This window comes from Mobula hypostoma, chromosome 21 (assembly GCF_963921235.1).
Source record: "Mobula hypostoma chromosome 21, sMobHyp1.1, whole genome shotgun sequence".
In the NCBI taxonomy this organism is placed as follows: Eukaryota; Metazoa; Chordata; class Chondrichthyes; order Myliobatiformes; family Myliobatidae; genus Mobula; species Mobula hypostoma.
This window is the reverse complement of record NC_086117.1, coordinates 45,456,082-45,479,642: the sequence shown is the minus strand read 5'-3', so window position 1 is coordinate 45,479,642 and position 23,561 is coordinate 45,456,082. Positions and strand designations below refer to the sequence as shown.

The 23,561-nt window shown below is 43.9% G+C and overlaps 1 protein-coding gene across 5 annotated transcripts in view; it reads left to right on the top strand.

Moving 5' to 3' along the window:
* The window catches only part of LOC134359978 (rab-like protein 6), a 93,535-nt gene that overhangs the window by 52,173 nt on the left and 17,801 nt on the right, over positions 1 to 23,561 (top strand). For all 5 annotated transcript variants that reach the window (XM_063073900.1, XM_063073899.1, XM_063073898.1 and 2 more), the window contains 3 exons: positions 6,932 to 7,035; positions 18,043 to 18,407; positions 20,782 to 20,929. In XM_063073900.1, the coding sequence (XP_062929970.1) occupies positions 6,932 to 7,035; positions 18,043 to 18,407; positions 20,782 to 20,929 (617 nt within the window). The remainder of the gene's footprint in view (positions 1 to 6,931; positions 7,036 to 18,042; positions 18,408 to 20,781; positions 20,930 to 23,561) is intronic.

Sequence of the window (23,561 nt, the reverse complement as noted above, 5' to 3'; positions counted from 1 at the left end):
CAGGTCGAGACCCCTCTTCTGGACTGAAAGCTTGAGGGGAGATGGTGTAAAGAAGTGGAGCAAGAGCTAACAGATGATAGGTGGATCCAGGTGAGGAGGGGTGATAGACAGATGGGGGGAGGGCAGGTGGAAATAGCAAAAGCTGAAAGGTTTCGAACGGCTGCAGCTATTTGATTCTAATAGGAAAGAAAGGTGATGCATGGAATCAAGTGAGGGAGGCGGGGAGAGCAAGTGGGAATAATTTGGGAGAGGAGAACCAGAGGCAAAAGAGTGTGGGTGATGGGCATTTGGGGTGGGTGGAGCAAGGGAAAGTATGGTGATGGTGGTGCGTGCTGGCGTGGGTGTAGGAGGGGAAAAGAGTACGGTAATGGAGTGGGTATAGAAAGAACTGAGTATGTCAGGAGAGATGAGAGAGAAGACACAAAAGGGGAGCAGTTTGCTGGAAGCAGAATTCTAAAGTGATATATGTTCTTGCTTGGGCTGCCCCGTTCTTCCTGGTGGTAAAGGTTACACGATTGGGAGTTACTGCTGGAGTAGCCTAGACTAGTAACTGCGGTCTCATATTAAGGAGGGACATTTGACACACCACAGTTCCGGAGGAGATGCTGGATTGCGTAGTGGGAGAGAGAGTTTAAAAGAAGCAAGTGGGGCACGTGAGGTTGCTTAACAAGATTAGAGCTCATGGTATTACAGAAAAGATACTAGCATGGATAGAAAATCAGCTGATTGGCAGGGGGCAAAGAGTGTTAATAAAAGGGGCCTTTTCTGATTGGCCTCTGGTGACTACTGGTGTTTTTCAGGAGTTGATATTGGCACTGCTTCTTTTCACATTAAATGGCAATGATTTCAATGGAGGAATTGATGACTTCATGGCCAAATTTGTGGACGATATGAAGGTCGGTGGTGGGTCGGGTAGTGTTGAGGAAGCAGGGAGTCTGCAGAAGGATGTAGACATGGAGAATGGGCAAAGAAGTGGCAAATGGAGTATAATGCACTTTGGTAGAAGGAATAAGGGCATAGACTGTTTTTCTAAATGGGGAGAAAATTAAAAAATCAGAGGTGCAAAGGGACTCGGGAGTCCTCTTGCAGAATTCCCTAGAGGTTAACTTGGAGGGTGAGACAGTGGTAAGGAAGCCAAATGCAATGTTAGCATTCATTTTAAAAGGTCTAGAATATGAAAGCAAGGATGAGATGCTGAGTCTTTATAAACCATTGGTCAGACCTCACTTGGAGTATTGAGAGCAGTTTTGGGTCCCTTATCTCAGAAAAGATGTGCTGGCATTGGAGAGAGTCCAGAGGAGGTTCACGAGAATGATTTTGGGAATGAAAGGATTAATGTGTGAGGAGTGTTTGATGGCTCTGGGCTTTACTTGCTGGAGTTTAGACGAATGAGGATCTTTGGATTATATGTCTATGGAACCCTGAAATTGGCAATACAGTATGTGAGGGTGGTAAAGGAGGCATATAGCATGCTTGCCTTCATTGATAAAGCCATAGAGCTTTAACTGTAAAAGTTGGCAAATCATATTGCAGCTGGTTCTGCCATATTTGGAATACTGTGTGCAGTCCTGGTCACCACACTACAGAAAGGATGTGGAGACTTTGGAGAGGATGCAGCAGAGGTTGACTTGGAGCACATTAGCTGTAAGGAGAAGCTGGACAAACTTGGATTGTTTTCTGGAATGTTAGGGGCTAAGGGATGAGACGCACAGAGTAGCTGGTCTGACGTACTGTAGATGGTTAGAATTTCTGCAGCTGGAGGTGGTTATTGATTGCCGCATCAGCCCATGACATGGTTTTGCTGCATGCAGGCATGAATTGCTTGATTTACTGAAGAATTGTGAATAGGATTGAACATCGTGCAATCATCAGCAAACATTCCCACTTCTAACCTTGCAATGGAAGGAAAGTCATTGACAAAGTAATGGTTCTGGTGAAGGACATTTGCCTTCAGTACTGTGCTCAATTAGGATGTCATATAGGCAGCTAGGTTAGAGATCATAAACATAAGAGGCTCTAGAAATTTTGAGGAACATACTCAAAATGCTGGAGCATCTGAGCAGGTTAGGCAGCATCTGTGGAGGAGAATAAATAAACAGGTTATTTCCCCTCCATAGATGCTGTCCGACCTACTGAGTTTTTTTGTATGTAGCTGGGTTGAAGACTGGAGGAGATTTTTTTAAATATGGAGCTGGATAACCTCATCTCAAAGCCTTTCTGCATTTGATATCATCCCTTCAAGTTTGCCAAGATAGTCTGTAATCCGTGCATGGTTGTCTTCAAAATATGTAACAGGCAACAGTTGATTTTAAAGACTGAAGTGAGTCTAGTACCACATGTGGTGGAATTTGATTTTTGAAACTGTGATTTTGATGGCAGATCTTTTGAAGAATTGACCACACGCTGTTAGCTCATTCATGAGGCAGATCTATTTTAGAGCATCAAAGCTGAACCACAGACCACCATTTCCAGCTTGGCCAATTCCCTTTTCCCATTCTTTGTCTTTGCAAATATCATGTGGGTCAGGTGTGCAAGAGTTGTTAAAAGGTTTGACTTTTTGTCTAAGGCTATCAATAAAAGCACAGAGTCCATTTTAATTTTGGTTAAGACTAGTATCATATGTCATTGGTATTGTGTATAATGTTCTTCAGTTCTGATAAATACTGCTGCAGACCATTGTACTTTGGACAATAATAATTCTTATCCATAGCTACTAACAGCTCTTCCTTTGTGTTCTGTGCCTTACTGTGCCTTAGAAAGCCCAAAAACTGCAGGAAGAACTCTTTACAATGTTAAGGGCTGTATTGTCAATGAATGAAGGTGCATGCAATATGGATTCTTAATGTCTTCTGTTTTTTTCCTCTTTATACATTTGCAAGAATATGTTTGTGAACCCTTTGCAATTACGTGGTTTTCTGTATTAATTATGAAATATGGTCTGATCTTCATCAAAGTCACAATAATAGTACTTTTCATGTCTTTATTGAACACATAGTTTAATCATTCACAGTCCAGGCTGGAAAAGGTATATGAACCCTTGTATTTAATAACTGGTAGAAGCACCTTGATCGCGAAGAACATCTACCAAACATTTCCTATAGCTGCTAATTGGACTTGCACAACGGCGAAGAAGAATTTTAGACAATTCCTCCATAGACAACTGTTCTATTTCAATATCTCTGGGATGCCTTGCTTGAACAGCCCACCAGGTCATGCCACAGCTTCTCAATCGGGTTATGGTCTGGGCTCTGACTTGGTCATTACAAAACACGAATTTTCTTCTTTTTAAGCCATTCTGTTGTTGATTTACTCTTGTTTTTCAGATCATTGTCTTGTTGCATTATCCAACTTCTACTAAACTTCAGGTGACGGAATGCTAACCTGATATTCTCCTGTAAAATGTCTTGATACAATTTTGAATTCATTGTTCCCTCAACAATTGCAAGCGCAGCATAGCAGTCTCAAACCATGATGCTCCTTCCATCATGCTTCACAGTTGGGATGAGGTTTTGGTGTTGGTGTGCAGTGCCCTTTTTCTTCCAAACATAGCGGTGTGCATTTCTGCCAAAAAGTTCAACTTTTGTCTCATCTGTCCACAGAACATTGTCGGAGGGCATTGTAGTCTTTTGCAAACTTGCGATGTGCAGCAATTGGAGAGCAGTGGTTTCCTCCATGGTGTCCTTCCATGAACACCATCCTTGTTCAGTGTTTTTCTTATAGTGGACGCATGAACAGAGATCTTCGCAAGTTGCAGGGATTTCTGCAGGTCTTTTGCTGTTACCCTTGGGTTCTTTTTCACCTCCTTCAGCATTGCACGTTGTGCTCTTGGTGTGATCTTTGCAGGATGCTCACTCCTAGGGAGAGAGAGTAACAACAGTACTGAGTTTCCTCCATTTGTAGACAATTTCTCGTAACAGTGGCCTGATGAACACTCAAGTCTTTAGAAATGATTTTTGTAACCTTTTTCAGCTTCATGTATCTCAACAATTCTTCTGAGATCCTCTGAAAGTTGTTTTGATCAAGACATGGTGTACATAAACAGATCTTTCTTGAGAACAGCAGGCTCTGTCAGTAACCTGACTTTCTTTTTTTATAGGGTAGGGCACCTCTACAACCCACACCTCCAATCTCATCTCATTGATTGGAACACCTGAATAGCTTTTGTAGAAGGCATTACCCTAGAGGTTCACATACTTAACTAAGAATCTAAACTGTGATTGTTTAAATAGTGTACTCAGTATTGACAAGAAGAAGATTCAAGATTCAAAGATTCAAAGATTCAAAAAACTTTATTGTCATTCTAATCATACATCAGCTCTGCAGGGCAGAACGAGACAGCATTTCTCAGGGGCAGTGTAATCATAACATAACAAACGCAACACTAAATAATAAACATAACAATAAATAGTAAAACACAACAGCCACATGTCAGTTAAAATCAGTTATGAGTGTCCAGTGCAAGTTAAAAGTGTCCAAAGCAGAGTCAGGTGGAGCAGCTATTTAGCAGTCTGACTGCCTGTGGGAGGAAGCTGTTTAGTAGCCTTGTGGTTTTAGTTTTGATGCTCCTCTAACGTTTGCCTGATGGCAGAAGAACTAACAGTTCATGGAGAGGGTGTGAGGGGTCTTTAATGATGTACCGTGTCTTCTGGAGGCATTGACTCTGAAAGAGGTCTTGGACAGAAGGTAGGGAGACCCCAATAACCTTCTCTGCTCCCCTAACCACCCTCTGCAAGGCTTTTTTGTCAACAGCACTGCAGCTGGAGTACCAGGTTGTGATGCAAAAGGTCAGCATACTCTCAACCACGCCTCTGTAGAATGTAGTTAAGATGTTAGTGGGGAGTGATGCTTGTTTAAGCTTCCTCAGAAAGTGCAATCTCTGCTGGGCCAATTGTTCGCGTGTTATAAGTTTCGGCAGATTGTATTTGTCTATTATTGTGACTTAGATTAATATCAGACTGCATTTTATAAGTAATGCAGAAAACCACGTAATTGCAAAGGTTCGCAAACTTTTTCTTACAACTGTAAATAACCTCTGTTCTCTCTGGCATTTACCCTGAAGAACTGGCCAGGATACACACGTGAGACCATTGAACAGCAAGATACAAATAACAAATGTGAAGTCACAGCTGAGTTTCTGCAATGATGACCAATCAACTGATTTTTGTTGTTCCTTTTCATGCTTTGTGGTGCATTAGATGGCATTTTTGCCATTTCCATAGCATTTGACTGTTTTTTACGAGGCAGAGCTGCTACCTCGACCCTCAACTTGGCAGGGATGGAAAGCGTGCAAGGAGCTGGCCGGATTTGAACTCGGGACCATTCACCTTGATGTCTGGTGCTGACGCCACGACACCGCCAGCCGGCTAAAATCAGCTGATTGATAAGTATATAAAAGCCAAGTATTCGGAGGACGCACCACAAATGAACAGTGCACTGATGATGTCTCCTTGTATGGTGATAAAATGTTTGCAAATGGATTGCCAAGATCTGAGAACGGCTCAACCCTACCATCAGCCGCCCGAGCTACACATTTTCTAAGTTATTTCCAACAAATAATAATATCCTATTTAATCATGTCTCTGTGTAACGTACACATTGACACACTTCATGGAGGTGTCCTTTGCGTTGTATGACAAATCATTACCTGAAGGCATTTAGAAGGAAGAATGCTTGAGGTATTGAAGGGGATCATACCCACAAGAAGCCAGGCTTGACACCCATAAATGGGAAATAACATTCAAGCTACACAATGACTGGACAGTATCCATTTTCATCAAGAAAAGATCCAGTTGCTTTTTGTTGAGGTTCAGCAATACTCCTCGCTCCAGTTATTAATTTCCAGGTTGTCACTATTTGTTAAGAAAATGTTATGAGCACATATGGTGTCCTGTGGTGAGTGACTTGATTCCTGGTCCCAGAGGTTTTTCACTTTCTACAAGGCACGTCAGGAGTGTGATGGAATTCCCTGCACTTGCCTGGGGGTCCAGTTCTCAACAGTTCTCAAGAGGCATATTGTAATCCAAGACTAAGCAATCCACTTACTTGGTATATGTTTTTGTCATACAGCACAGCACCAGGCCTTTTGGCCCCTGAGTCCATGCCTATGCTTTTACACTAATTTTGCTTTAATGCCTTTTTTATTCTTCACAGTTCTCTCCAACTCCACCCGGATTCTACCAGTCTTTACACACTAGGGGAAGTTTATCAGTGAGAGAAAACCTGTGCTGTCACTGGGAGAATATAAGAACTCAACACACACACACACAGCATCTGCGATCTGGATCGAATCCGGAACTCTGGAACTGAGCTGTGCGTGTGTGCTGCCCTTAAAATGCTATTTCTCCTAGCTGGAGAATCTTTATTAGGGCATGGTCGAAGGATAGGGGGATGATATGAGAGGTTTCTTCACTCAAAAGGTTGCATACCTATGGATATCTCTGACCCGGAGAAATGCAGGTGTGCAGCTGGCAATTACATTCAAGAATGATGGATTTGAGCATTAAGGGAATCACAAGTCCAGTGGAGAGGGGTTTGAGTTACAGCAGTGGAAATTGTGTTCACTGAACTGAGGATATGGGGAGGGAAAAGTCTGCAGATGATGGGGAACTCGGGGCTTTGTAGAAGAGGAGGGAAAAGGCGGGAATGGTGAATGCTGTCAGAAGGTGCAAAGAAAGAAGTTGTAAAATAAAAACAAAATGCTTGAAAACTTCAGTGGGCCCGGCCACATCTGTGGAAGGAGAAACAGCTAATGTTTCAGATCTGAGATCTTTCATCAGAATTGAGAAAGATTTCATCTATTCATGCTTTCATTTTGTTTTGAGTCTACACTGATGAATTCTAGAACACTGAAAGGTGATTTGTGGTGATTGCAGTATGTGGCTGAGCAAATGTCTCGTTTCCTGGATATTGACGCGGTTTTTTCTTCCTTCAGAGAGAGACGTTGCTAAGGCAGTTGGAGACTAATCAGCTGGATATTGATGCAACATTGGAAGAACTCTCTGTACAGCATGAAACCGAGGACCAAAACTATGAGCTGTAAGTATAAGCTCATTCTTTGTTTCTGTCAGCAGGCAGTAGAAATATTCCAGTTTTAATTAGCTTTGTGTGTGCTCTGCAATACTGTTGTTTAGTGTGGGATTTTCTTTTCCTCCTTGCATTAAAACAGGAATCTAATTGCAGTTGTGCAGGGAAAATGATGCCATATATCAAAGAGGGAACTTGATAAAAATTTTCCTTCATCTTTACAGTGATCCAAAGAAATCATTTGAAGTTTGGTCGCCAAAACATTAAAGAGACAAATAACCAGTTAGGCGGTTGCGGGACAAGTTGCCAATATGTTTTTGGTGTCACAGCCCAGTGTTGTAGGATTTCTCATCTGGAATTGGACTTGCTTTATCGTTGTCACATGTACTGAAGTACTGTGAAAAGCCGTCCAGGCAGGTCATTCCATTTTTAAGTACTAAAGGTAATAAAAAGAAAAATAATGCAGGAAACAGTGCAATGGTTACAAAGAATGTGACATTTGGCCTTGCGCACTGAGCCAGAAATTTCCTTAATATTTGGAAGACCCAAACAGAGAACGCCCAATACTAGGTCTCCTATTAAGGAACGAGACAAGACAGGAGATAGAAGTGTGTGATAGACCAAAGGTCAAACCCGTGGTTAGCAAGTCCAGGGATCAATGCCCAGAAGTCAGCAAAATCCAGAGGGCAAAACTGAAGGTCGAAGTCCAGAGCTGAGTGAATCCCGGGGTAGAAAGACTGAAGTTGGTGAGTCTGGAAGTAGAGGCGCAAAGGTAGAGTCTACAGTCCAGATCAGAGACTGGAGTTTGGAGTCCTGATGTCTGGGAGTTTGAGAGTCAGGGGCCAAGGCCTAGAGGCACCCTGCCCTGAAGGGTTGAAAGCATGTGTGTGTGGAAGGGTGAGAAAGGGGCTTATTTTCCTGCTGTTGCTGGTTGTTATATTGTTGCTTTGAACATTGTGGCCATGCTATGTTGGTGAAGGAATGTGCGGCACCTCTTGCAGGCTTCCCTTAGCATATCCTTGGGTGTGTAGGTTGTTAACACAAATGACACATTTCACTGTACAGAATGTTTCAATGTGATAAAATAAGTCTTTAGAGGAACACCTTGGATCTAGTGATCATAATTCCATTACTTTCAAGATAATTGTAGAGAAGGGCAGGACTGATCCTCAGGTTGCGATTTTAATTTGGAGAAAGGCCAATTTTGAGGGCACCAGAAAGCATCTACAAGTTGTGGATTGGGATAGGTTGTTTTCTGAAAAGGGGAAATTTGGTAAATGAAACGCGAAATATCAAGAGTGCAGAATTTGTATGTTCCTGTTAGGGGAAAAAGGCAAGGCTAATAGGTTTAGGGAACCTTGGTTTTTGAGGGTTATTGTTGCCTTGTTTAAGAAGAAGTTACCTAGCAGGTATAGGCAGCAAGGAACAAACATTAGACTTGAGCATAAGAAATGCAAGAGAACACTAAGAGGAAAATCAGGAGGGCTAAAAGAAGAAATGAGGTTGCTGTAGCAGACAAGGGGAAAGGGAATCTTAAAGGCTTCTGCAGATATAATCAGAGCAAAACAATAGCAAAGGACAAAATTGGTCCACTTGATAATCAGTAGTCATCTCTGCATGGAGCTGAAAGAGATTAGGGAAATCTTGAATGGATTTTTTTTGCCTCTGAATTTACTAAGAAGATGAACACAGAATCTATAGAACTAATACACAAACTGTAGTGGGGTCATGGACCATAGCCAGATTACAAAAGAGGAGGTGCTTGCTGACTTGAGGTAAATTAGCATAGTTATATCTATCTCCAGAGCATGACATCATGTCCCCTCGGACCTTGTAGTAAGGTGTCATGGGACTAGAGAAGAGCTAATGTAGTTCTGTTCTTTTAAAAAAAAGCTCCAAGAATAAGCCAGTGAATTATAGACCAGTGAGCCTGATGTCAGTAATGGGTAAATTATTGTTAAGTATTCTACGGGACAGGATATATAAGCATTTGAATAAACAGGATCTGATAAGGAATGGTCAACTTTGCTTTCTGTGTGGTAGACTGTCTCTAACTAATCTTAGAGTTTTTCGAGGAGGTTACTAGAAAAGTTGACGAAGGAAAGGCAGTGGATATTGTCTACATGGACGTGGTCAAGTAGGTTCAGTTGTTTGTCGTTCAGGATGAGGAAGTAAATTGGATTCAACATTCAGGAGAAGCCAGAGAGTAGTAGTAGATGGTTGCCTTTCTGACCGGAGGCTAGTGACTAGTGCTGTGCTGCAGGAATTGGTGCAGGGTCTGTTGTTGTTTGTCATCTACATCAATGATCTGGATAATAATGTGGTAAACTGGATCAGCAGATTTGCAGATGACACCAAGATTGGGGGCAAAGTGGACTGTGAGGAAAGCTATCAAAGCTTGCAGTGGGATCTGGACCAGCTGGAAAAATGTGCTGGCAAATGGCAGAAGGAACTTAATGCAGACAAGTGTGAGGTGTTGCATTTGGGATGATGAACGGTGGGAGAACACACCCGCAGTCTGCTCCCATCTTTGTCAACTTAAACCTTGCTCAATGCCTTAATCAGAGAGGAGCATTGGAGTTGATCATGAGATCTCGCCCTACATCCAGGCCACACACTCTGCTCTCAACCTCACCGAACTTCCTCTGAGCCAGATTGCTCAATCAACCCAAAAGACGAAGAAGCAGAAAGCCCTTAACTCCGAGTGGAGTCATCAGGACGCCGTCATGGCGGCGTTTTCTTTAGCAGGCTTTCTTATTTTTACAAGACCAAGTTGCTAGCTCGGTGCTCAACCCAGGATAAATGGAAAGCGGGCAAGGGAGCCGGCTGGATTCGAACTTGGGAGCCTTTGCTCCGAAGTCCGGCGCTGATGCCACTACGCCACCAGCCAGCTAATCAACCCAAAAACACACCATCAAAATGTAAATCACAGGTTCTAATTGCAGTAGAATCCTACTTGAAAGAAGTAGTTTTGTGAACTGTCTGCAGGACATTGATAGCGTAGTTCGCTGGCACTATCTTGAACGCACGTTGTACAATTAAAATCGGATACCAGGATGTACCAGAGCTGGAGTAAACCAACCAACAGCTCACCTTCATTAGTTCTTGGTTCAGCTGTATCGCTAGTACTGCATACAATGCTACTGTGGATAGGACCCACCCTCTGTATATAGTGACTGGGTTATATCACCCAGTCCCCTGACTGCCGTGCACACACTTTGATGGGTGCATCATCCGATATTTTCCTGGGATATGCTGTGAGAATGTAATAACACCAGGGTATCCCAGTGAGGGTAGGAAATAATCAAGGAGAATTGTCCGTGATATCTGGTGAATCAGGGATGGGCAGTTTGGAGGCATAATGGTAGAAAATTCTGGGAAGAAGTTGGAGTTGATGGTCTACTCTAATGTGCTCTAAGTGGTGAAATGCCAAATGGACATTTCAAAGCTTTGACGTCTACTTTTATGGCTTCACAAAACCGTGACTGGCAGTCGGTTGTGACATGTGGACTACAGCTTTGCAATCCTTGGCTGAAAGGCACAAATAGTTATAGATCAGTTATCTTCTGTAAGAGAAGACTTGTGTCCCTGATATTAAATCTGCAGTGCCTGGGCTCTTAATTAATTCATTTAAAGCTATTGTGATGTTAGATGAGTGGCTGCGTAAGAGATCGTTTTTCCGATCTCTGACCACCTTGCAGCAAGAGAGACAGTTACAGCATTGGGAACACGGCTTCTCAACACGAGCTGATTGTAGCTTGTGGTTTATCCCTGCAGAGCTTTGAACCATAGCGCATCTCCCACTTGCTTATCTCATATTGTAAGGAGACAGGCCGGGATTTTAATTAGGAATTTGGAGCGACAGTCCCCATCACATGCTGCATTGTAATTCTACCTCATCGTCAGTTATGTGATTGACCAGGTGGGTGGAATCATCAGACATCTATTCATTGTTTCAGCAAACTGTTTGCATCACTGAACATTTCTGCAAACAGTGTATGCCCAGAACTGAATTTTGCTGTTCTGTTTGAAGCCTTGTTTTGGGAATAGAATTTTGATCTGATTATCTTTTATTTTGATAGGAGTCAATAAGTTCCTTCTGAAGTTTGTGCCTCTGTTAGGAAATGCATCTGCCTCATGACCCAGGTGATAATTGGTGACCCTGAGGACAGAGGTCATAGGCTTACAACAGGCTTTCCTGAAGCTGTCCTTAGGTTGCTGGAGTCTCTATGGAATGTGTAGAATGCTAAGATCAGCATGTTAAAGCCACTGGAAATTATTGGCCCTAATATTCAAGCAGAGAAACCTCAAAGATACCTGCCACAGATATGAAAGGGAATAAATGTCAGCAAGGCAAAAAGTTGAAAGTAATGGACAGTCACGGCCTGAAATTTGGGTTGAAGAAGGAGCATGAAGTGTAAGATGAAGCCATTTTAAAGAAAGACATGGACAGCTGAAGACTTTGCCATCTGGTAGGTGAAGAGGCCAAACTCAGAGGTGAAGGTTTTTGGACCAGATACAAGTCAAAGAGACATTGAAGAGAAGAGATTGTTTAAAAGCATAAAGAGTCTGATACTGAGGTTGAGGATTTTAAATTTTTGCTCTCTCTCCTTGCCCCACTCAAAAAGGTCTTTCAGCATCTTCTGGCACCCAGGAGTAAACTGAACTTTTTATAGACTGAAGTGGAAGAATTTGCAGAGGTTTGTGAATGTTAAAGATGAGTTTGAAAGTTATTACTCTGTGTTAGGTGGTTGTGTTTCAAGGCTCTGTCTGGATTGCTCAGGAAGGTACAGTTTTATTTTGGTTAAGCAACAAAAATGGGTGGAGGACATAGAGCATTCCGGCACAGTACAGGCTTTTTGGCCCATGATATTGTACCGAAGTTTTAACCTACTACACGATCAATCTAACCCTTCCCTCCAATCTCCTCCTTGAATATACTCAGATGTCTCAGCCTCCACATCTCTGGTGACGAGAATTCCAAAGATGAGAAAAGAAATTCCTCTTCATTTCTGGTGGTGCACTATTTTGAAATGATTTCCCTTTATTCCAGATTTTGAGTCATAAGTTTGCAATTGACTTGAAAGTTGGTGGTATTGTTGATACTGGGAGAAATAGACTTAGTTTATAGAATGATATCAATCACCTTTTAAGTTAGGCAGAGCAATTGCAGGTGGAATTTAATCCTGGTAAGTGTGAAGCATTGCATATTGTCAAGTGAGGTCAGGATATGTGCCATGAGATCCTTGGGGAACAAAGGGATCTTGGTGTACTGGTCCAGAGATGCCTGAAGTTGGCAGCGTAGATAGACTAGTGAAGAAGGCATTGAGGATGCTTGCCTTCAATAGCCTGGGCGTAGAATATAAGAGGCCTTGGTGCAATTTTGTAAAACACCTGTGGTTGCTCTATAGGAAGGGCATGATTGCACTGGCGAGGATGCAGCAGAGGTCCACCAGGATGTTGCCTGGATTGAAAGGTTTCATTTGAGAGAGTGGATAGGGTAAGTGTGTTTTCCTAAGTTTGGAGAAGGCTAAGGGATGCCTGTTAAGAGTATACAAAATTGAGAGGCGTAGGTAGGGTAGGAACCCGTTTGCTATGTTAGTGATGCCCAAGACCAGAGGAGTAAGAGACTTGTGGTTATGATCTGGAATATATGCTTAAGTGGGCGATGGAGGCAGAGACTCTTATTTAAGAAACATCTGAACAAGTACTTCAATCACCAGGGCAGAGTATGTTCTAAATTAAATGCTGGTAAATGGGATCAATATAGATAGGAACTTGATCAGCACAGATATGGTGGGCCACATGCCTGTCTCTGATTTTTCCCCCAAGACTGAATATATCTCAATGTAATAAATGGTCAAAATCCCTCAATACCACGTTTCAATAACATTATCTTTCATTCTTCTAAACTCTGTGTTCAATGTTTCCACATAAAGATCACTTTTTCATTTCAATAATCAACCAAGTAAAACATTTTTGAGCTGTGACCTTGAATAAGGAGACCAAAACCAACTCATTACTCCGGGTGTTGTAGAAAAGCTCTTGAGTTGCAGTAGTAGTTCCCGATTCTTGTTTTCCATTTCCTTGACAATAAATGCTGATGTTTTATTTGCCTCAAAAAAAAATTATCGACATCAGGTCAGCAGCTGTTTGAAGAGAAATAGGCAATGCCACCTGCCTCCTCAGAATGGAGAGAGAGGAAGTGGTGGAGGAGAAGGGATGATGACGGCAAATTATGAGGCTATAAGGCTAGAATTTGCGGGTGTGAATTGGAATGATGTTTTTGCAGGGAATTGTATTATGGACATGTGGTCAATGTTTAGAGATCTCTTGCAGGATTTAGGGATAAATTTGTCCCGGTGAGGAAGATAAAGAATGGTAGGGTGAAGAAACTATGGGTGACAAGTGAGGTGGAAAATCTAGTCAGGTGGAAGAAGGCAGCATACATGAGGTTTAGGAAGCAAGGATCAGATGGGTCTATTGAGGAATGTAGGGAAGCAAGAAAGGAGCTTAAGAAGGGGCTGAGAAGAGCAAGAAGGGGGCATGAGAAGGCCTTGGTGAGTAGAGTAAAGGAAAACCCCAAGGCATTCTTCAATTATGTGAAGAACAAAAGGATGACAGGAGTGAAGGTAGGACCAATTAGAGTTAAAGGTGGGAAGATGTGCCTGGAGGCTGTGGAAGTGAGCGAGGTCCTCAATGAATACTTCTCTTTGGTATTCACCAATGAGAGGGAACTTGATGATGGTGAGGACAATATGAGTGAGGTTGATGTGCTGGAACATGTTGATGTTAAGGGAGAGGAGGTGTTGAGTTGTTAAAATACATTAGGACAGCTAAGTCCCCGGGGCCTGACAGAATATTCCCCAAGGTTGCTCCAGGAGGCGAGGGAAGAGATTGCTGAGCCTCTGGCTAGGATCTCTCTGTCCTCGTTGTCCATGGGAATGGTACCGGAGGATTGGAGGGAGGTGAATGTTGTCCCCTTGTTCAAAAAAGGTAGTAGGGATAGTCTGGATAATTATAGACCAGTGACCCTTACGTCTGTGGTGGGAAAGCTGTTGGAAAAGATTCTTAGAGATAGGATCTATGGGCATTTAGAGAATCTTGGTCTGATCAAGGACGGTCAGCATGGCTTTGTGAAGGGCAGATCGTGTCTAACAAGCCTGATAGAGTTCCTTGAGGAGGTGACCAGGCATATAGATGAGGGTAGTGCAGTGGATGTGATCCACATAGATTTTAGTAAGGCATTTGACAAGGTTCCACCTGGTAGGCTTATTCAAAAAGTCAGAAGGCTGGGATCCAGGGAAGTTTGACCAGGTGGATTCAGAATTGGCTTGCCTGCAGAAGGCAGAGGGTCGTGGTGGAGGGAGTACATTCAGATTGGAGGGTTGTGACTAGTGGTGTCTCACAAGGATCGGTTCTGAGACCTCTACTTTTTGTGATTTTTTTTATTAACGACCTGGATGTGGGGGTAGAAGGGTGGGTTGGCAAGTTTGCAGACGACACAAAGGTTGGTGGTGTTGTAGATAGTCAAAGGATTGAGGATTTGAGGATTGTCAAAGATTGCAGAGAGACAGTGATAGGATGCAGAAGTGGGCTGAGAAGTGGCAGATGGAGTTCAATCCGGAGAAGTGAGAGGTGGTACACTTTGGAAGGACAAACTCCAAGGCAGAGTGCAAAGTAAATGGCAGGATACTTGATAGTGTGGAGGAGCAGAGGGATCTCGGGGTACATGTCCACAGATCCCTGAAAGTTGCCTCACAGGTAGATAGGGTAGTTAAGAAAGCTTATGGGATGTAAGCTTTCATAAGTGGAGGGATAGAGTTTAAGAGTCAGCTCTTAATGATGCAGCTCTATAAAACTCTGGTTAGGCCGCACTTGGAGTACTGTGTCCAGTTCTGGTCGCCTCACTATAGGAAGGATGTGGAAGCATTGGAAAGGGTACAGAGGAGATTTACCAGGATGCTGCCTGGTTTAGAGAATATGGATTATGATCAGAGATTAAGGGAGCTAGGGCTTTACTCTTTGGAGAGGAGGAGGATGAGAGGAGACATGATAGAGGTGTACAAGATAATAAGAGGAATAGATAGAGTGGATAGCCAGCGCCTCTTCCCCAGGACACCACTGCTCAATACAAGAGGACGTGACTTTAAGGTAAGGGGTGGGAAGTTCAAGGGGGATATTAGAGGAAGGCTTTTCACTCAGAGAGTGGTTGGTGCGTGGAATGCACTGCCTGAGTCGGTGGTGGAGGCAGATACACTAGTGAAGTTTAAGAGACTACTAGACAGGTATATGGAGGAATTTAAGGTGGGGGGTTATATGGGAGGCAGGGTTTGAGGGTCGAAGGGCCTGTAATGTGCTGTACTATTCTATGTTCTATGTTCTAAAAGGCTGAAGAGAGACTAGAGTTAGGGGAAGTGAGAGGAGGAGAAGGACAGGGGTTGGGACAAGCAGCGGGTGGGAGTGGGAGAGCAAATGGCTGATGATAACATTTTAACTACTTCAGTGGAGTTGTACACGATTGGCTCTGCCTTTCCCTTTCAATAGTATGGAACAAGCCCTCCCATGATAAGTCTTACAGTAACAGGCCCATCTGTCACTGGGCACCTTTGTTAGACTTGCACTGTTGACAGCTGTTAGTCATATGAACAGGTAGTGTGTCCTTGAGCCTAATACCTCCTGACCAACTTTGTTGACTTTGCTGGCAAGGATGCCCAGAGTGTGGCTTGTTTGAATTTGTAACAAACTTTTGGCAAGGTGCCTCATATTGAGATGCAGGAGGTTATGGACGCTGGAATCTGCTGCAAAAACAAACTGGTGGAGGAACTCAGTGGGTCAGGAAACAACCGTGGAGGGATCTGAACAGTCGACGTTTCTGGTTGAGATCTTTCGTCTGAGCTGTAAGATTGGAGGGGAGATAACAGCGCACAGAGGTGGAGTGAGAGCCAGTGGATCCAGCTGAGGAGGGGTGGTTGGCAGATGGTCAGTTGGAGGGGAAGGGTGGGGATGGGGACAGAGGCTTAGAGGTGATGTGGAGGCAATAGACGGCTGTAGATGCTGGTATCCGATAGAAAAGGAAGTTAGAGCATGGATCCAGTTAGAGTAGGAGTGGGCAGATGGGAACAATGGGGTGGAGGGCACCCAGAGTGCGTGTGATGGGAAAATGGAGAGGATGGAGAATGGGAAAGAAGCTGGATAATGGAGGGCTGTAGGAGACCTGGAGAGACAATGAGACAGAAAAGGTGCAGGGTACCTGAAATTGGAAAACTCAATGATACCTTTGGATTGTAGACTACCCAGGTAGTCTGAGGTTCGTTTTGCCTCAGAGAAGGCCGAGGAGAGGCATCAATGAGACAAAGGGCAGATTTAGACACTGCTTTGCTGCGTGCATCTGCCATGGCCATCTGGAGCTCCCGGTTACCAGTCATTTAACTCCCCTCCATTACCACACCAATCAGTCAGTCCTTGGCCACATTCACAGCCAGAGGGAGCCAGATACAAGCAAGATGCACAGCATCTCACGTTCCACATGGGTAGTCTGCAAACCAATGGCACAAACATTGTAGTCTCTTACTTCAGATGATCCACACCTCCTCTGTCCATTTCTCTCCTCTCCTGATCAATCCAGTTCTACACACACCCAATCCCACATCGCTGTTTCTTCCCCCCCGCCAACCATCCGCTCCCCTCCTCCCCTGCATCAACTTCCTAGCTCCTTGTCTCTTTATACCGGCCACTTCGCCTCTGAGCATCCATTTCACTTTACAGATGCTGTTTAGCGTAGCAGTTAGTGTGACACTGTTACAGTTGGGGCATTCCAGAGTTCAGAGTTCAATTCTTGGGCTGTTCTGTAAGGAGTCTCCGTACGTCCTTCCTGTGAAATGCGTGGATTTTTCCAGGGTGTTCCAGTTTCCTCCCACAGTCCAAAGGCACGCCGGGTTGGTTAATTGGTCATTGCAAATGGTCCTGTGATTAGGTTAGGGCTAATCAGGGTTGCTGGGGCAGTGTGGCCCGAAGGGCAGGAAGGGCCAATTCCCTTTATTTGCTGTATTGCTGAATAAATAAATAAATGAAGGCAGGTGAGGCTGAGCTGGAGTGGATGAGTTGAGAAGGTGATGCAAACCACTTTCCTGGATGACATCCAGACCCACCCTCTGTTCCAACTTGCCCTGTTTCTTTGAAATGTATCTGGATACCTGAGTAATATTCTCTGGAGCAGAGACAACTGTTACTGGAAGGAGGAAAGTGAATCCAAAGTGGAAAACTACTTGGAAATTAAGAAATGCTACAATTGATAAACTTCACAAAGTTATGTCTAAACAAGGATGGAGCCTTGGCACGGATCTTTAAACTTCTATAGAATCACACAAAAAAAATCAATGCCGTGTTCAATGCTCATGCTGCGAAGTTGTGAGAAGCCCTCCATCCGGCAAAACTCTTCCTTCCACCCAACAGATGAGGTGTCTTTCAGGACGGTACGCTCCTGAAGAGCAGGCTGAACTCCCAGCCTTCCGACTGAAGGTTGAGAACTTTTTTTTTAAAAAGGCTGTTTTGACAATGAACAAAAAGCTATTGAGGTAAACATTGCACCCTTCAAATCTGAAGCAGATGATGAGAGTCGCAAATTGTTATAAAGTGACAAATCCATGCCTTACATAAAACTCCCACCTTTACTAATCCTGCAGCGTGATTTATTCTCCCAGCATCTCCTGCTTTATAAACGTAGTCCAAGCTTCTTTTTCTTAAACGACCACATGTTCCAAATGTTCATCGTGAACAAATTCATATTTAAAGCCAGCAGGATGAGCCTGCTTTAATTTGTGGCCTGTCAGTATAAGGTGAAACTGTTTGGTCAATAAGAAAGGCTTTGTACTTTTAGCGTTAGTTTTGTTTGTATGAATTCTGGAGATGCTGTAACATGGAGGAACTGGTCTAACGTGGAATGTCCCGAGAAGAATTTTGCTTTTTCCACAGATGCAGCCTAACCAGTATCTTCCGTTTCCCTTTTTTGTTCTGCAGATTTCTTGAGCTGATGGATAACAAGAATCGGAACTTCCATTCTCCTGTCGCAGCCAATGAGCAAAGCCCATCATCGGGGTCCCAGTCACCCGTGGTACCGCCGAGCTCGGCTTCCACAACCAACTCCAGCCCAGGGACTCCTCAGCCTCCAATCCAAGCACCACCCACTCCATCACTGTCCCCTCCCCCTCCTTCAGTGTCCCCCAGTGCTGAGCAACGCACCGAAATGCCATCTGTGCCCGTCAGCACCCCTTCTCCCTCCCCTCCCCCCAGCGCCCTGGCTGCGCCCATGGCTCAGAAACGCAGCTTCATCTCCAGACTCTTTGGATCCTCCTTCACACCTGAGGCTCCGGCCATTAAGCCTGGTAAGGACTGAAGCCATTCCAGGGACACAATGGGTACTTGAGGATAGATGAGCAAAACCCCTCCTCAAGGGCTGGGGAGCCAGAGGCACTGAGGGACCGGGCATTAATCAGTGCTGGGGCATTTAGGGGCAAAGCAAACAACAAGTTTTCACAGTGGCTTCCTGTGGTCAAGAGCTCTCCATGGTCAGTGGTTGATTGGGAATAGCTGGAATTCTGTTGGGAAATCAAGTGCACCATGGACAGGTACAGTACTGAAATACTGCCACAAACACAAACAAATTTCATGACATGGATAAACCTGATTCTGATGTGGGTCTCTATTGTGGACTGAGAGTGGGAAGGGGGCAGGAAGAGGGGAATCAAGGCTGGGAAAGGGGGAAGGGAGAGAGGTAGGAGTGAGAAGCACCTGGGGGACATTCTGTAATGATCCATAAACCAAATGTTTGGAATCACATAACTCTGCCTGGTGTCTGAGGGCTGGGTGTGTCTGTACCCGTACCACTCCCTGCCCCGGCACTCCTCTGCCACCTGTCTCACACCCCACCTGCGATGCTTCAGCCTCGCTGTCCCCAACATCCTTTGCTTCCGCCGGATTTACAAACTTGCTCTCCCCTCCATATTGACAAATGCAGTACTATGCAAAAGTCTTGGGCACATTACAGAGTGTGCAGTTTGAAGTTCCTGGGTGTCAGGATCTCTGAGGACCTAATATTGTCCCTCCCCCTCCTGTCTTCTCCTGTCATTTTGGGTCTCCCCCTCCCCCTCCCACTTTCAAATCTCTTACTAGCTCTTCCTTCAGTTAGTCCTGACGAAGGGTCTCAGCCGGAAACGTCGACTGGACCTCTTCCTAAAGATGCTGCCTGGCCTGCTGCGTTCACCAGCAAATTTGATGTGTGTTGTCCCAACATATTGATGCAGCTACAAAGAAGGCAAGACAGCGTCTATACTTCATTAGGAGTTTGAAGAGATTTGGTATGTCAACAAAAACACCCAAAAACTTCTACAGATTTCCCGTGGAGAGCATTATGACAGGCTGCATCACTGTCTGGTATTGTGGGGGGGGGGGGGGGTGCTACTGCACAGGACCGAAAGAAGCTACAGAGGGTCGTAAATTTAGTCAGCTCCATCTTGGGTAGTAGCCTACAAAGTACCCAGGACATCTTCAAGGAGCGGTGTCTCAGAAAGGCACCGTCCATTATTAAGGACCTCCAGCATCCAAGGCAGGCCCTTTTCTCACTGTTACCATCAGGTAGGAGGTACAGAAGCCTGAAGGCACACGCTCTGATTCAGGAACAGTTTCTTCCCCTCTGCCATCCGATTCCTAAATGGACATTGATCCCGTGAACACTACCTCACTTTTTTAATGTATTGTTTCTGGGATTTTTTGCATGATTTTTAATCTATTCAATATGCATGTACTGTAATTGATTTACTTATTATTTATTTTATTTATTTATTTCTTCTATAGTATGTATTGCATTGAACTGCCAGTGATAATAAACCTGATTGTGATTCTATATAATGTGCCTAAGACTTCTGCACAGTGCTTTAGATTTAAATATGGGCGTGCTAGGATAGGAAACAGACTCAAGGTGGGTAGGTGGGGTGTATTCTCCCCTATGTCCTGTCTAAATACAGGTAGGAGAATTGTGTAATAAGCACATTAATCTGATCTTAAGTACCTCATTCCTTGTTTAATATGTTGAAATTACCAGATAAAACAGCCAAGCCTACTGAATAATTTTCCATTTTCTGCCGGTTAACAGTTAAATCTCCACCCAATTTATCAGAATCTTAAAGTAAAATCCTCCAGATGCTGTAAATTTTAAGGAAACAAAAGAAATGCTTTTTTCAGTAGGCCTGATTGGTTTTTCGTGTAATTTTATGGGATACCTAATTGAGTATCTGGTGGATGATCTTTCAGACTTTGCGTGATCTGAATAATTTTAAGGCTCAGGATGGTCCCATTTTGGTCTCTCTGTTCACCCCTGTTCCAGAACTCGTGTTTTTCCGCCATACAGCCATTCCTGTCCCTCTGTAGCCTCTCTGCTGGAGCCCACTTTACAATCTATTCATCCTCATGGTGCCCTCATCTGTCATTGTGTTCCTTCACTGCATCAGTGCATTCCCACAGACCTTTACTAGCTACTTCCCCCTCTTTCCCTCTACCATTATTTTCCTAACAAATAGCTTGTGAATCTTTCATTTGAATATTTCTTCCCTTGATTGGTGTCTATATATTCCTTCCCTGAGCCCCACTTCCTTTTGTCACATCTGATGCCATTTCTTTCCACTTGTCTCCCTTAGCAATAGTCCTCAGTTCCCAAAAGCTTGCATCTCATATTTCTTGCCAAAATTCTCTCTCCTTGTACAGATGCAGTAGTCCCGGTATCCCCTGAAGAAGAAGTGAAGACGCACAGTGTTGATGACTTTGTCCCTGATGAGGGATTGGACAAGAGCTTCTTGGATGACCTGGCTCTTCAAAAGGAAAAGAGCAGTGAAGCCTGGCAAGAGAGTGACAGGTAGAGCTTTCAGCACATTGACCGATTCAGGGTCCCCTGGCCTGAGGATAACACTTACATTTTTTAAATGAATAACAGCGTTTAATCACAGTTAATCATTTGCTTACTTTTCATGGTTCGATAATCTAAAGAAATTATTGACAGTAATCTTCAATCCAATGGTATTACTGTTGTACTGAGTGTATACAGGCAGAGATGTTTGTTAAAGGCAACTGGGGGTAGAGGGAATGTACAGGAGCAGGTGTTACTGGTGAGTGGCATCAGCATGATGCAGGAGAGTGCAAGTGCTTTTGTTTTAATATTTATTGACTTTTGGCATCTGGTGTGGCTGATGAGGTCGGCAGTTATTGCCCTCAAAGGTGGTGGTGAGCTTGAAAGTTCTGGTAAATGCTCCCACGTTGGGGGGGGGGGGGCGTGGTTCAGGATTTGAACCCTGAAGGAGCAGGGATGGAGGAGAACCTTTAGGTGGTGGTGTTCCCTTACCCTCGAATGGAATTTTTGTGTTGGTGAGTCGAACGAGTACAGTACGGGGATGGTTTCATGGTGAATGTGGTTAGTACTAGACTGGAGACGGCAGTATTTCTGGGTGGAATTGACATAGAAGAAAAGTGAGACTGTCACTGAACAAGAGGCAGTACGGGAAGGTAGAAACCACTGCACACGAGGTGTTGGTAAAGAGTAAGATTAGCACTGTGTAGGGTGCAGTGTTCTTGAGTGAAGTTAAAATATATTTGACAGTGTGGGGAAGTGAAGTTAATGCTGTATTAGAGGCAGTGTCAGTGGTCAGTGAGATGTCCACTGCTGCTTTGGCAGTTAAGTGTTTGACTTGTCCATGGGATGGAGGGTCTCGGCTGAAACGTCAACTGTTTACTCTTTCCCATAGATGCTGCCTGGCCTGCTGTGTTCCTCCAGCATTTTGTGTGCATTACTTCATAAATCCACATCTGTTTCTTCCTTTCCTACAGGGTGGGGACAGTGATGAGTAGAATTTGCAGTGTGCAGGGTGGGGACAGGTGGTGGTTGGTGCCACTCGAGTGGTGAGTGGAATAGTGTCCTGCAGGCTGTGTACAGGAGGGAAAATCCACAATGTTAATACTCTGCTGACTACATACAAGGACAGTGTTGGTGCAGAACAGGAGGATTGTAATGTGTGCTGTATAGAGATTTAGAGAATTGTGGATTTGAGCTGTCTTCATTGGTTTGAACATAGGGAGTTAATGAAAGATATTATATAAACGCAGCTCTTACATTTCTTGTAATATGGGTGGAAGAGACTGATTGTGAGAATGAAAATGAGAGGAGCAGGAGGAGGCCTCTAACATACCGTACCATTCAGTAAGATCCGGGCTCATCTGACCTTGCTTCCGGTCCGTAACCCTCAACTCCTTAACAGATTAAACAACCTTCTCAATATGGAATATACTCAAAGGTCCCTGTTTTGCAAGATCCACGGGGAAAATAATTCTCTTGATTGTTGTTTTAAAAGTTCCAGGTTCCCCCATAAAGAAAGCTTTGCATCATCTAACTTGTCAAGCACCTCAGAATTTTACAGTTTCAGTATGTTTAAATTCCTGAGATCATAGGCCTGGTTTACAGATTTGTTCCTCTCACTACAGCACCTTTTTACCAGGAATCACCCTCCTTGCCTTAAGTTCATCTACAGCATTAATACCGTTTTGTAAATAGCTGAGGCCCCAGTGTGATCTTTGATGTCTCACAAATGTAGACAAGTGTAAACTGTCAGTGATTGCAGTTGGTAAGAAATGAATCCACGTGTCTGGACAGGAGTCCATCGCAGAGGTTCATAAATAAATGACAATAAACCAGAATTCCTTTCTCTAGATTACTTACATTGAGAGATTACAGTAATTTAGTGTAATAGTTGACACTGCAACCTTTGATACCCTTGGGAAAAGTTACGAGCTTAATCCCACTCTTCCATCCCTAGCATTTGTTTTCTGCTCTTGTCTTCGCCTTTCTTCATTGGGGTTGTAATGTGATTTTCCAATTTGCTACAATCCTTTTGGAATCTTGGGAATTAGAATATTGCAATCAATGCATCCATGATCAGCCACTTTTAAAACCCCAGGATGTAGGCCAACTTGTCCAGGAGGCTTGTCTGCTTTTTTGCTCCCATTAGTTTGTCTAATACTTTGCCTCTTGTCATTGTGATGAAGCCCCTACCTCCCTTTTACCACCCCCACCCCAGATTTCCTACTAGTGCTTTCTGCCCTGAAAACATAAAAATTTGTCATTTCGTTAGCTCCCCTCAACCATTCCCGGAGAACATCTCACCTTTGATGGTCCTACATTTATTCTCTTCCTTTTCAACTTGCTTTTGGTAAGATGGCAGAGCACTTGATTGTAGCGGCCTCTTGGGGGCCAACCAAGGGTTATTTTAACTTTTTTAAATGTCCTTTTTATGATCACAAGACAGTACTGGGTTCCAAGAGCTTCAGGTACTGTAGGTTTACCCCATCAGTGAGCTGCTTGTTGGCGGAGGAGCTGGACTTAGTGCAGACCATGTTGCTGTCTGCTACAGGAAAGTATCGGAGTTGGTGCGCAAAGGCAGCATGCAATGCAACTATGGGTGATTGTTTTGGACATTTTTCTTACAACCGCAAGACCCTGT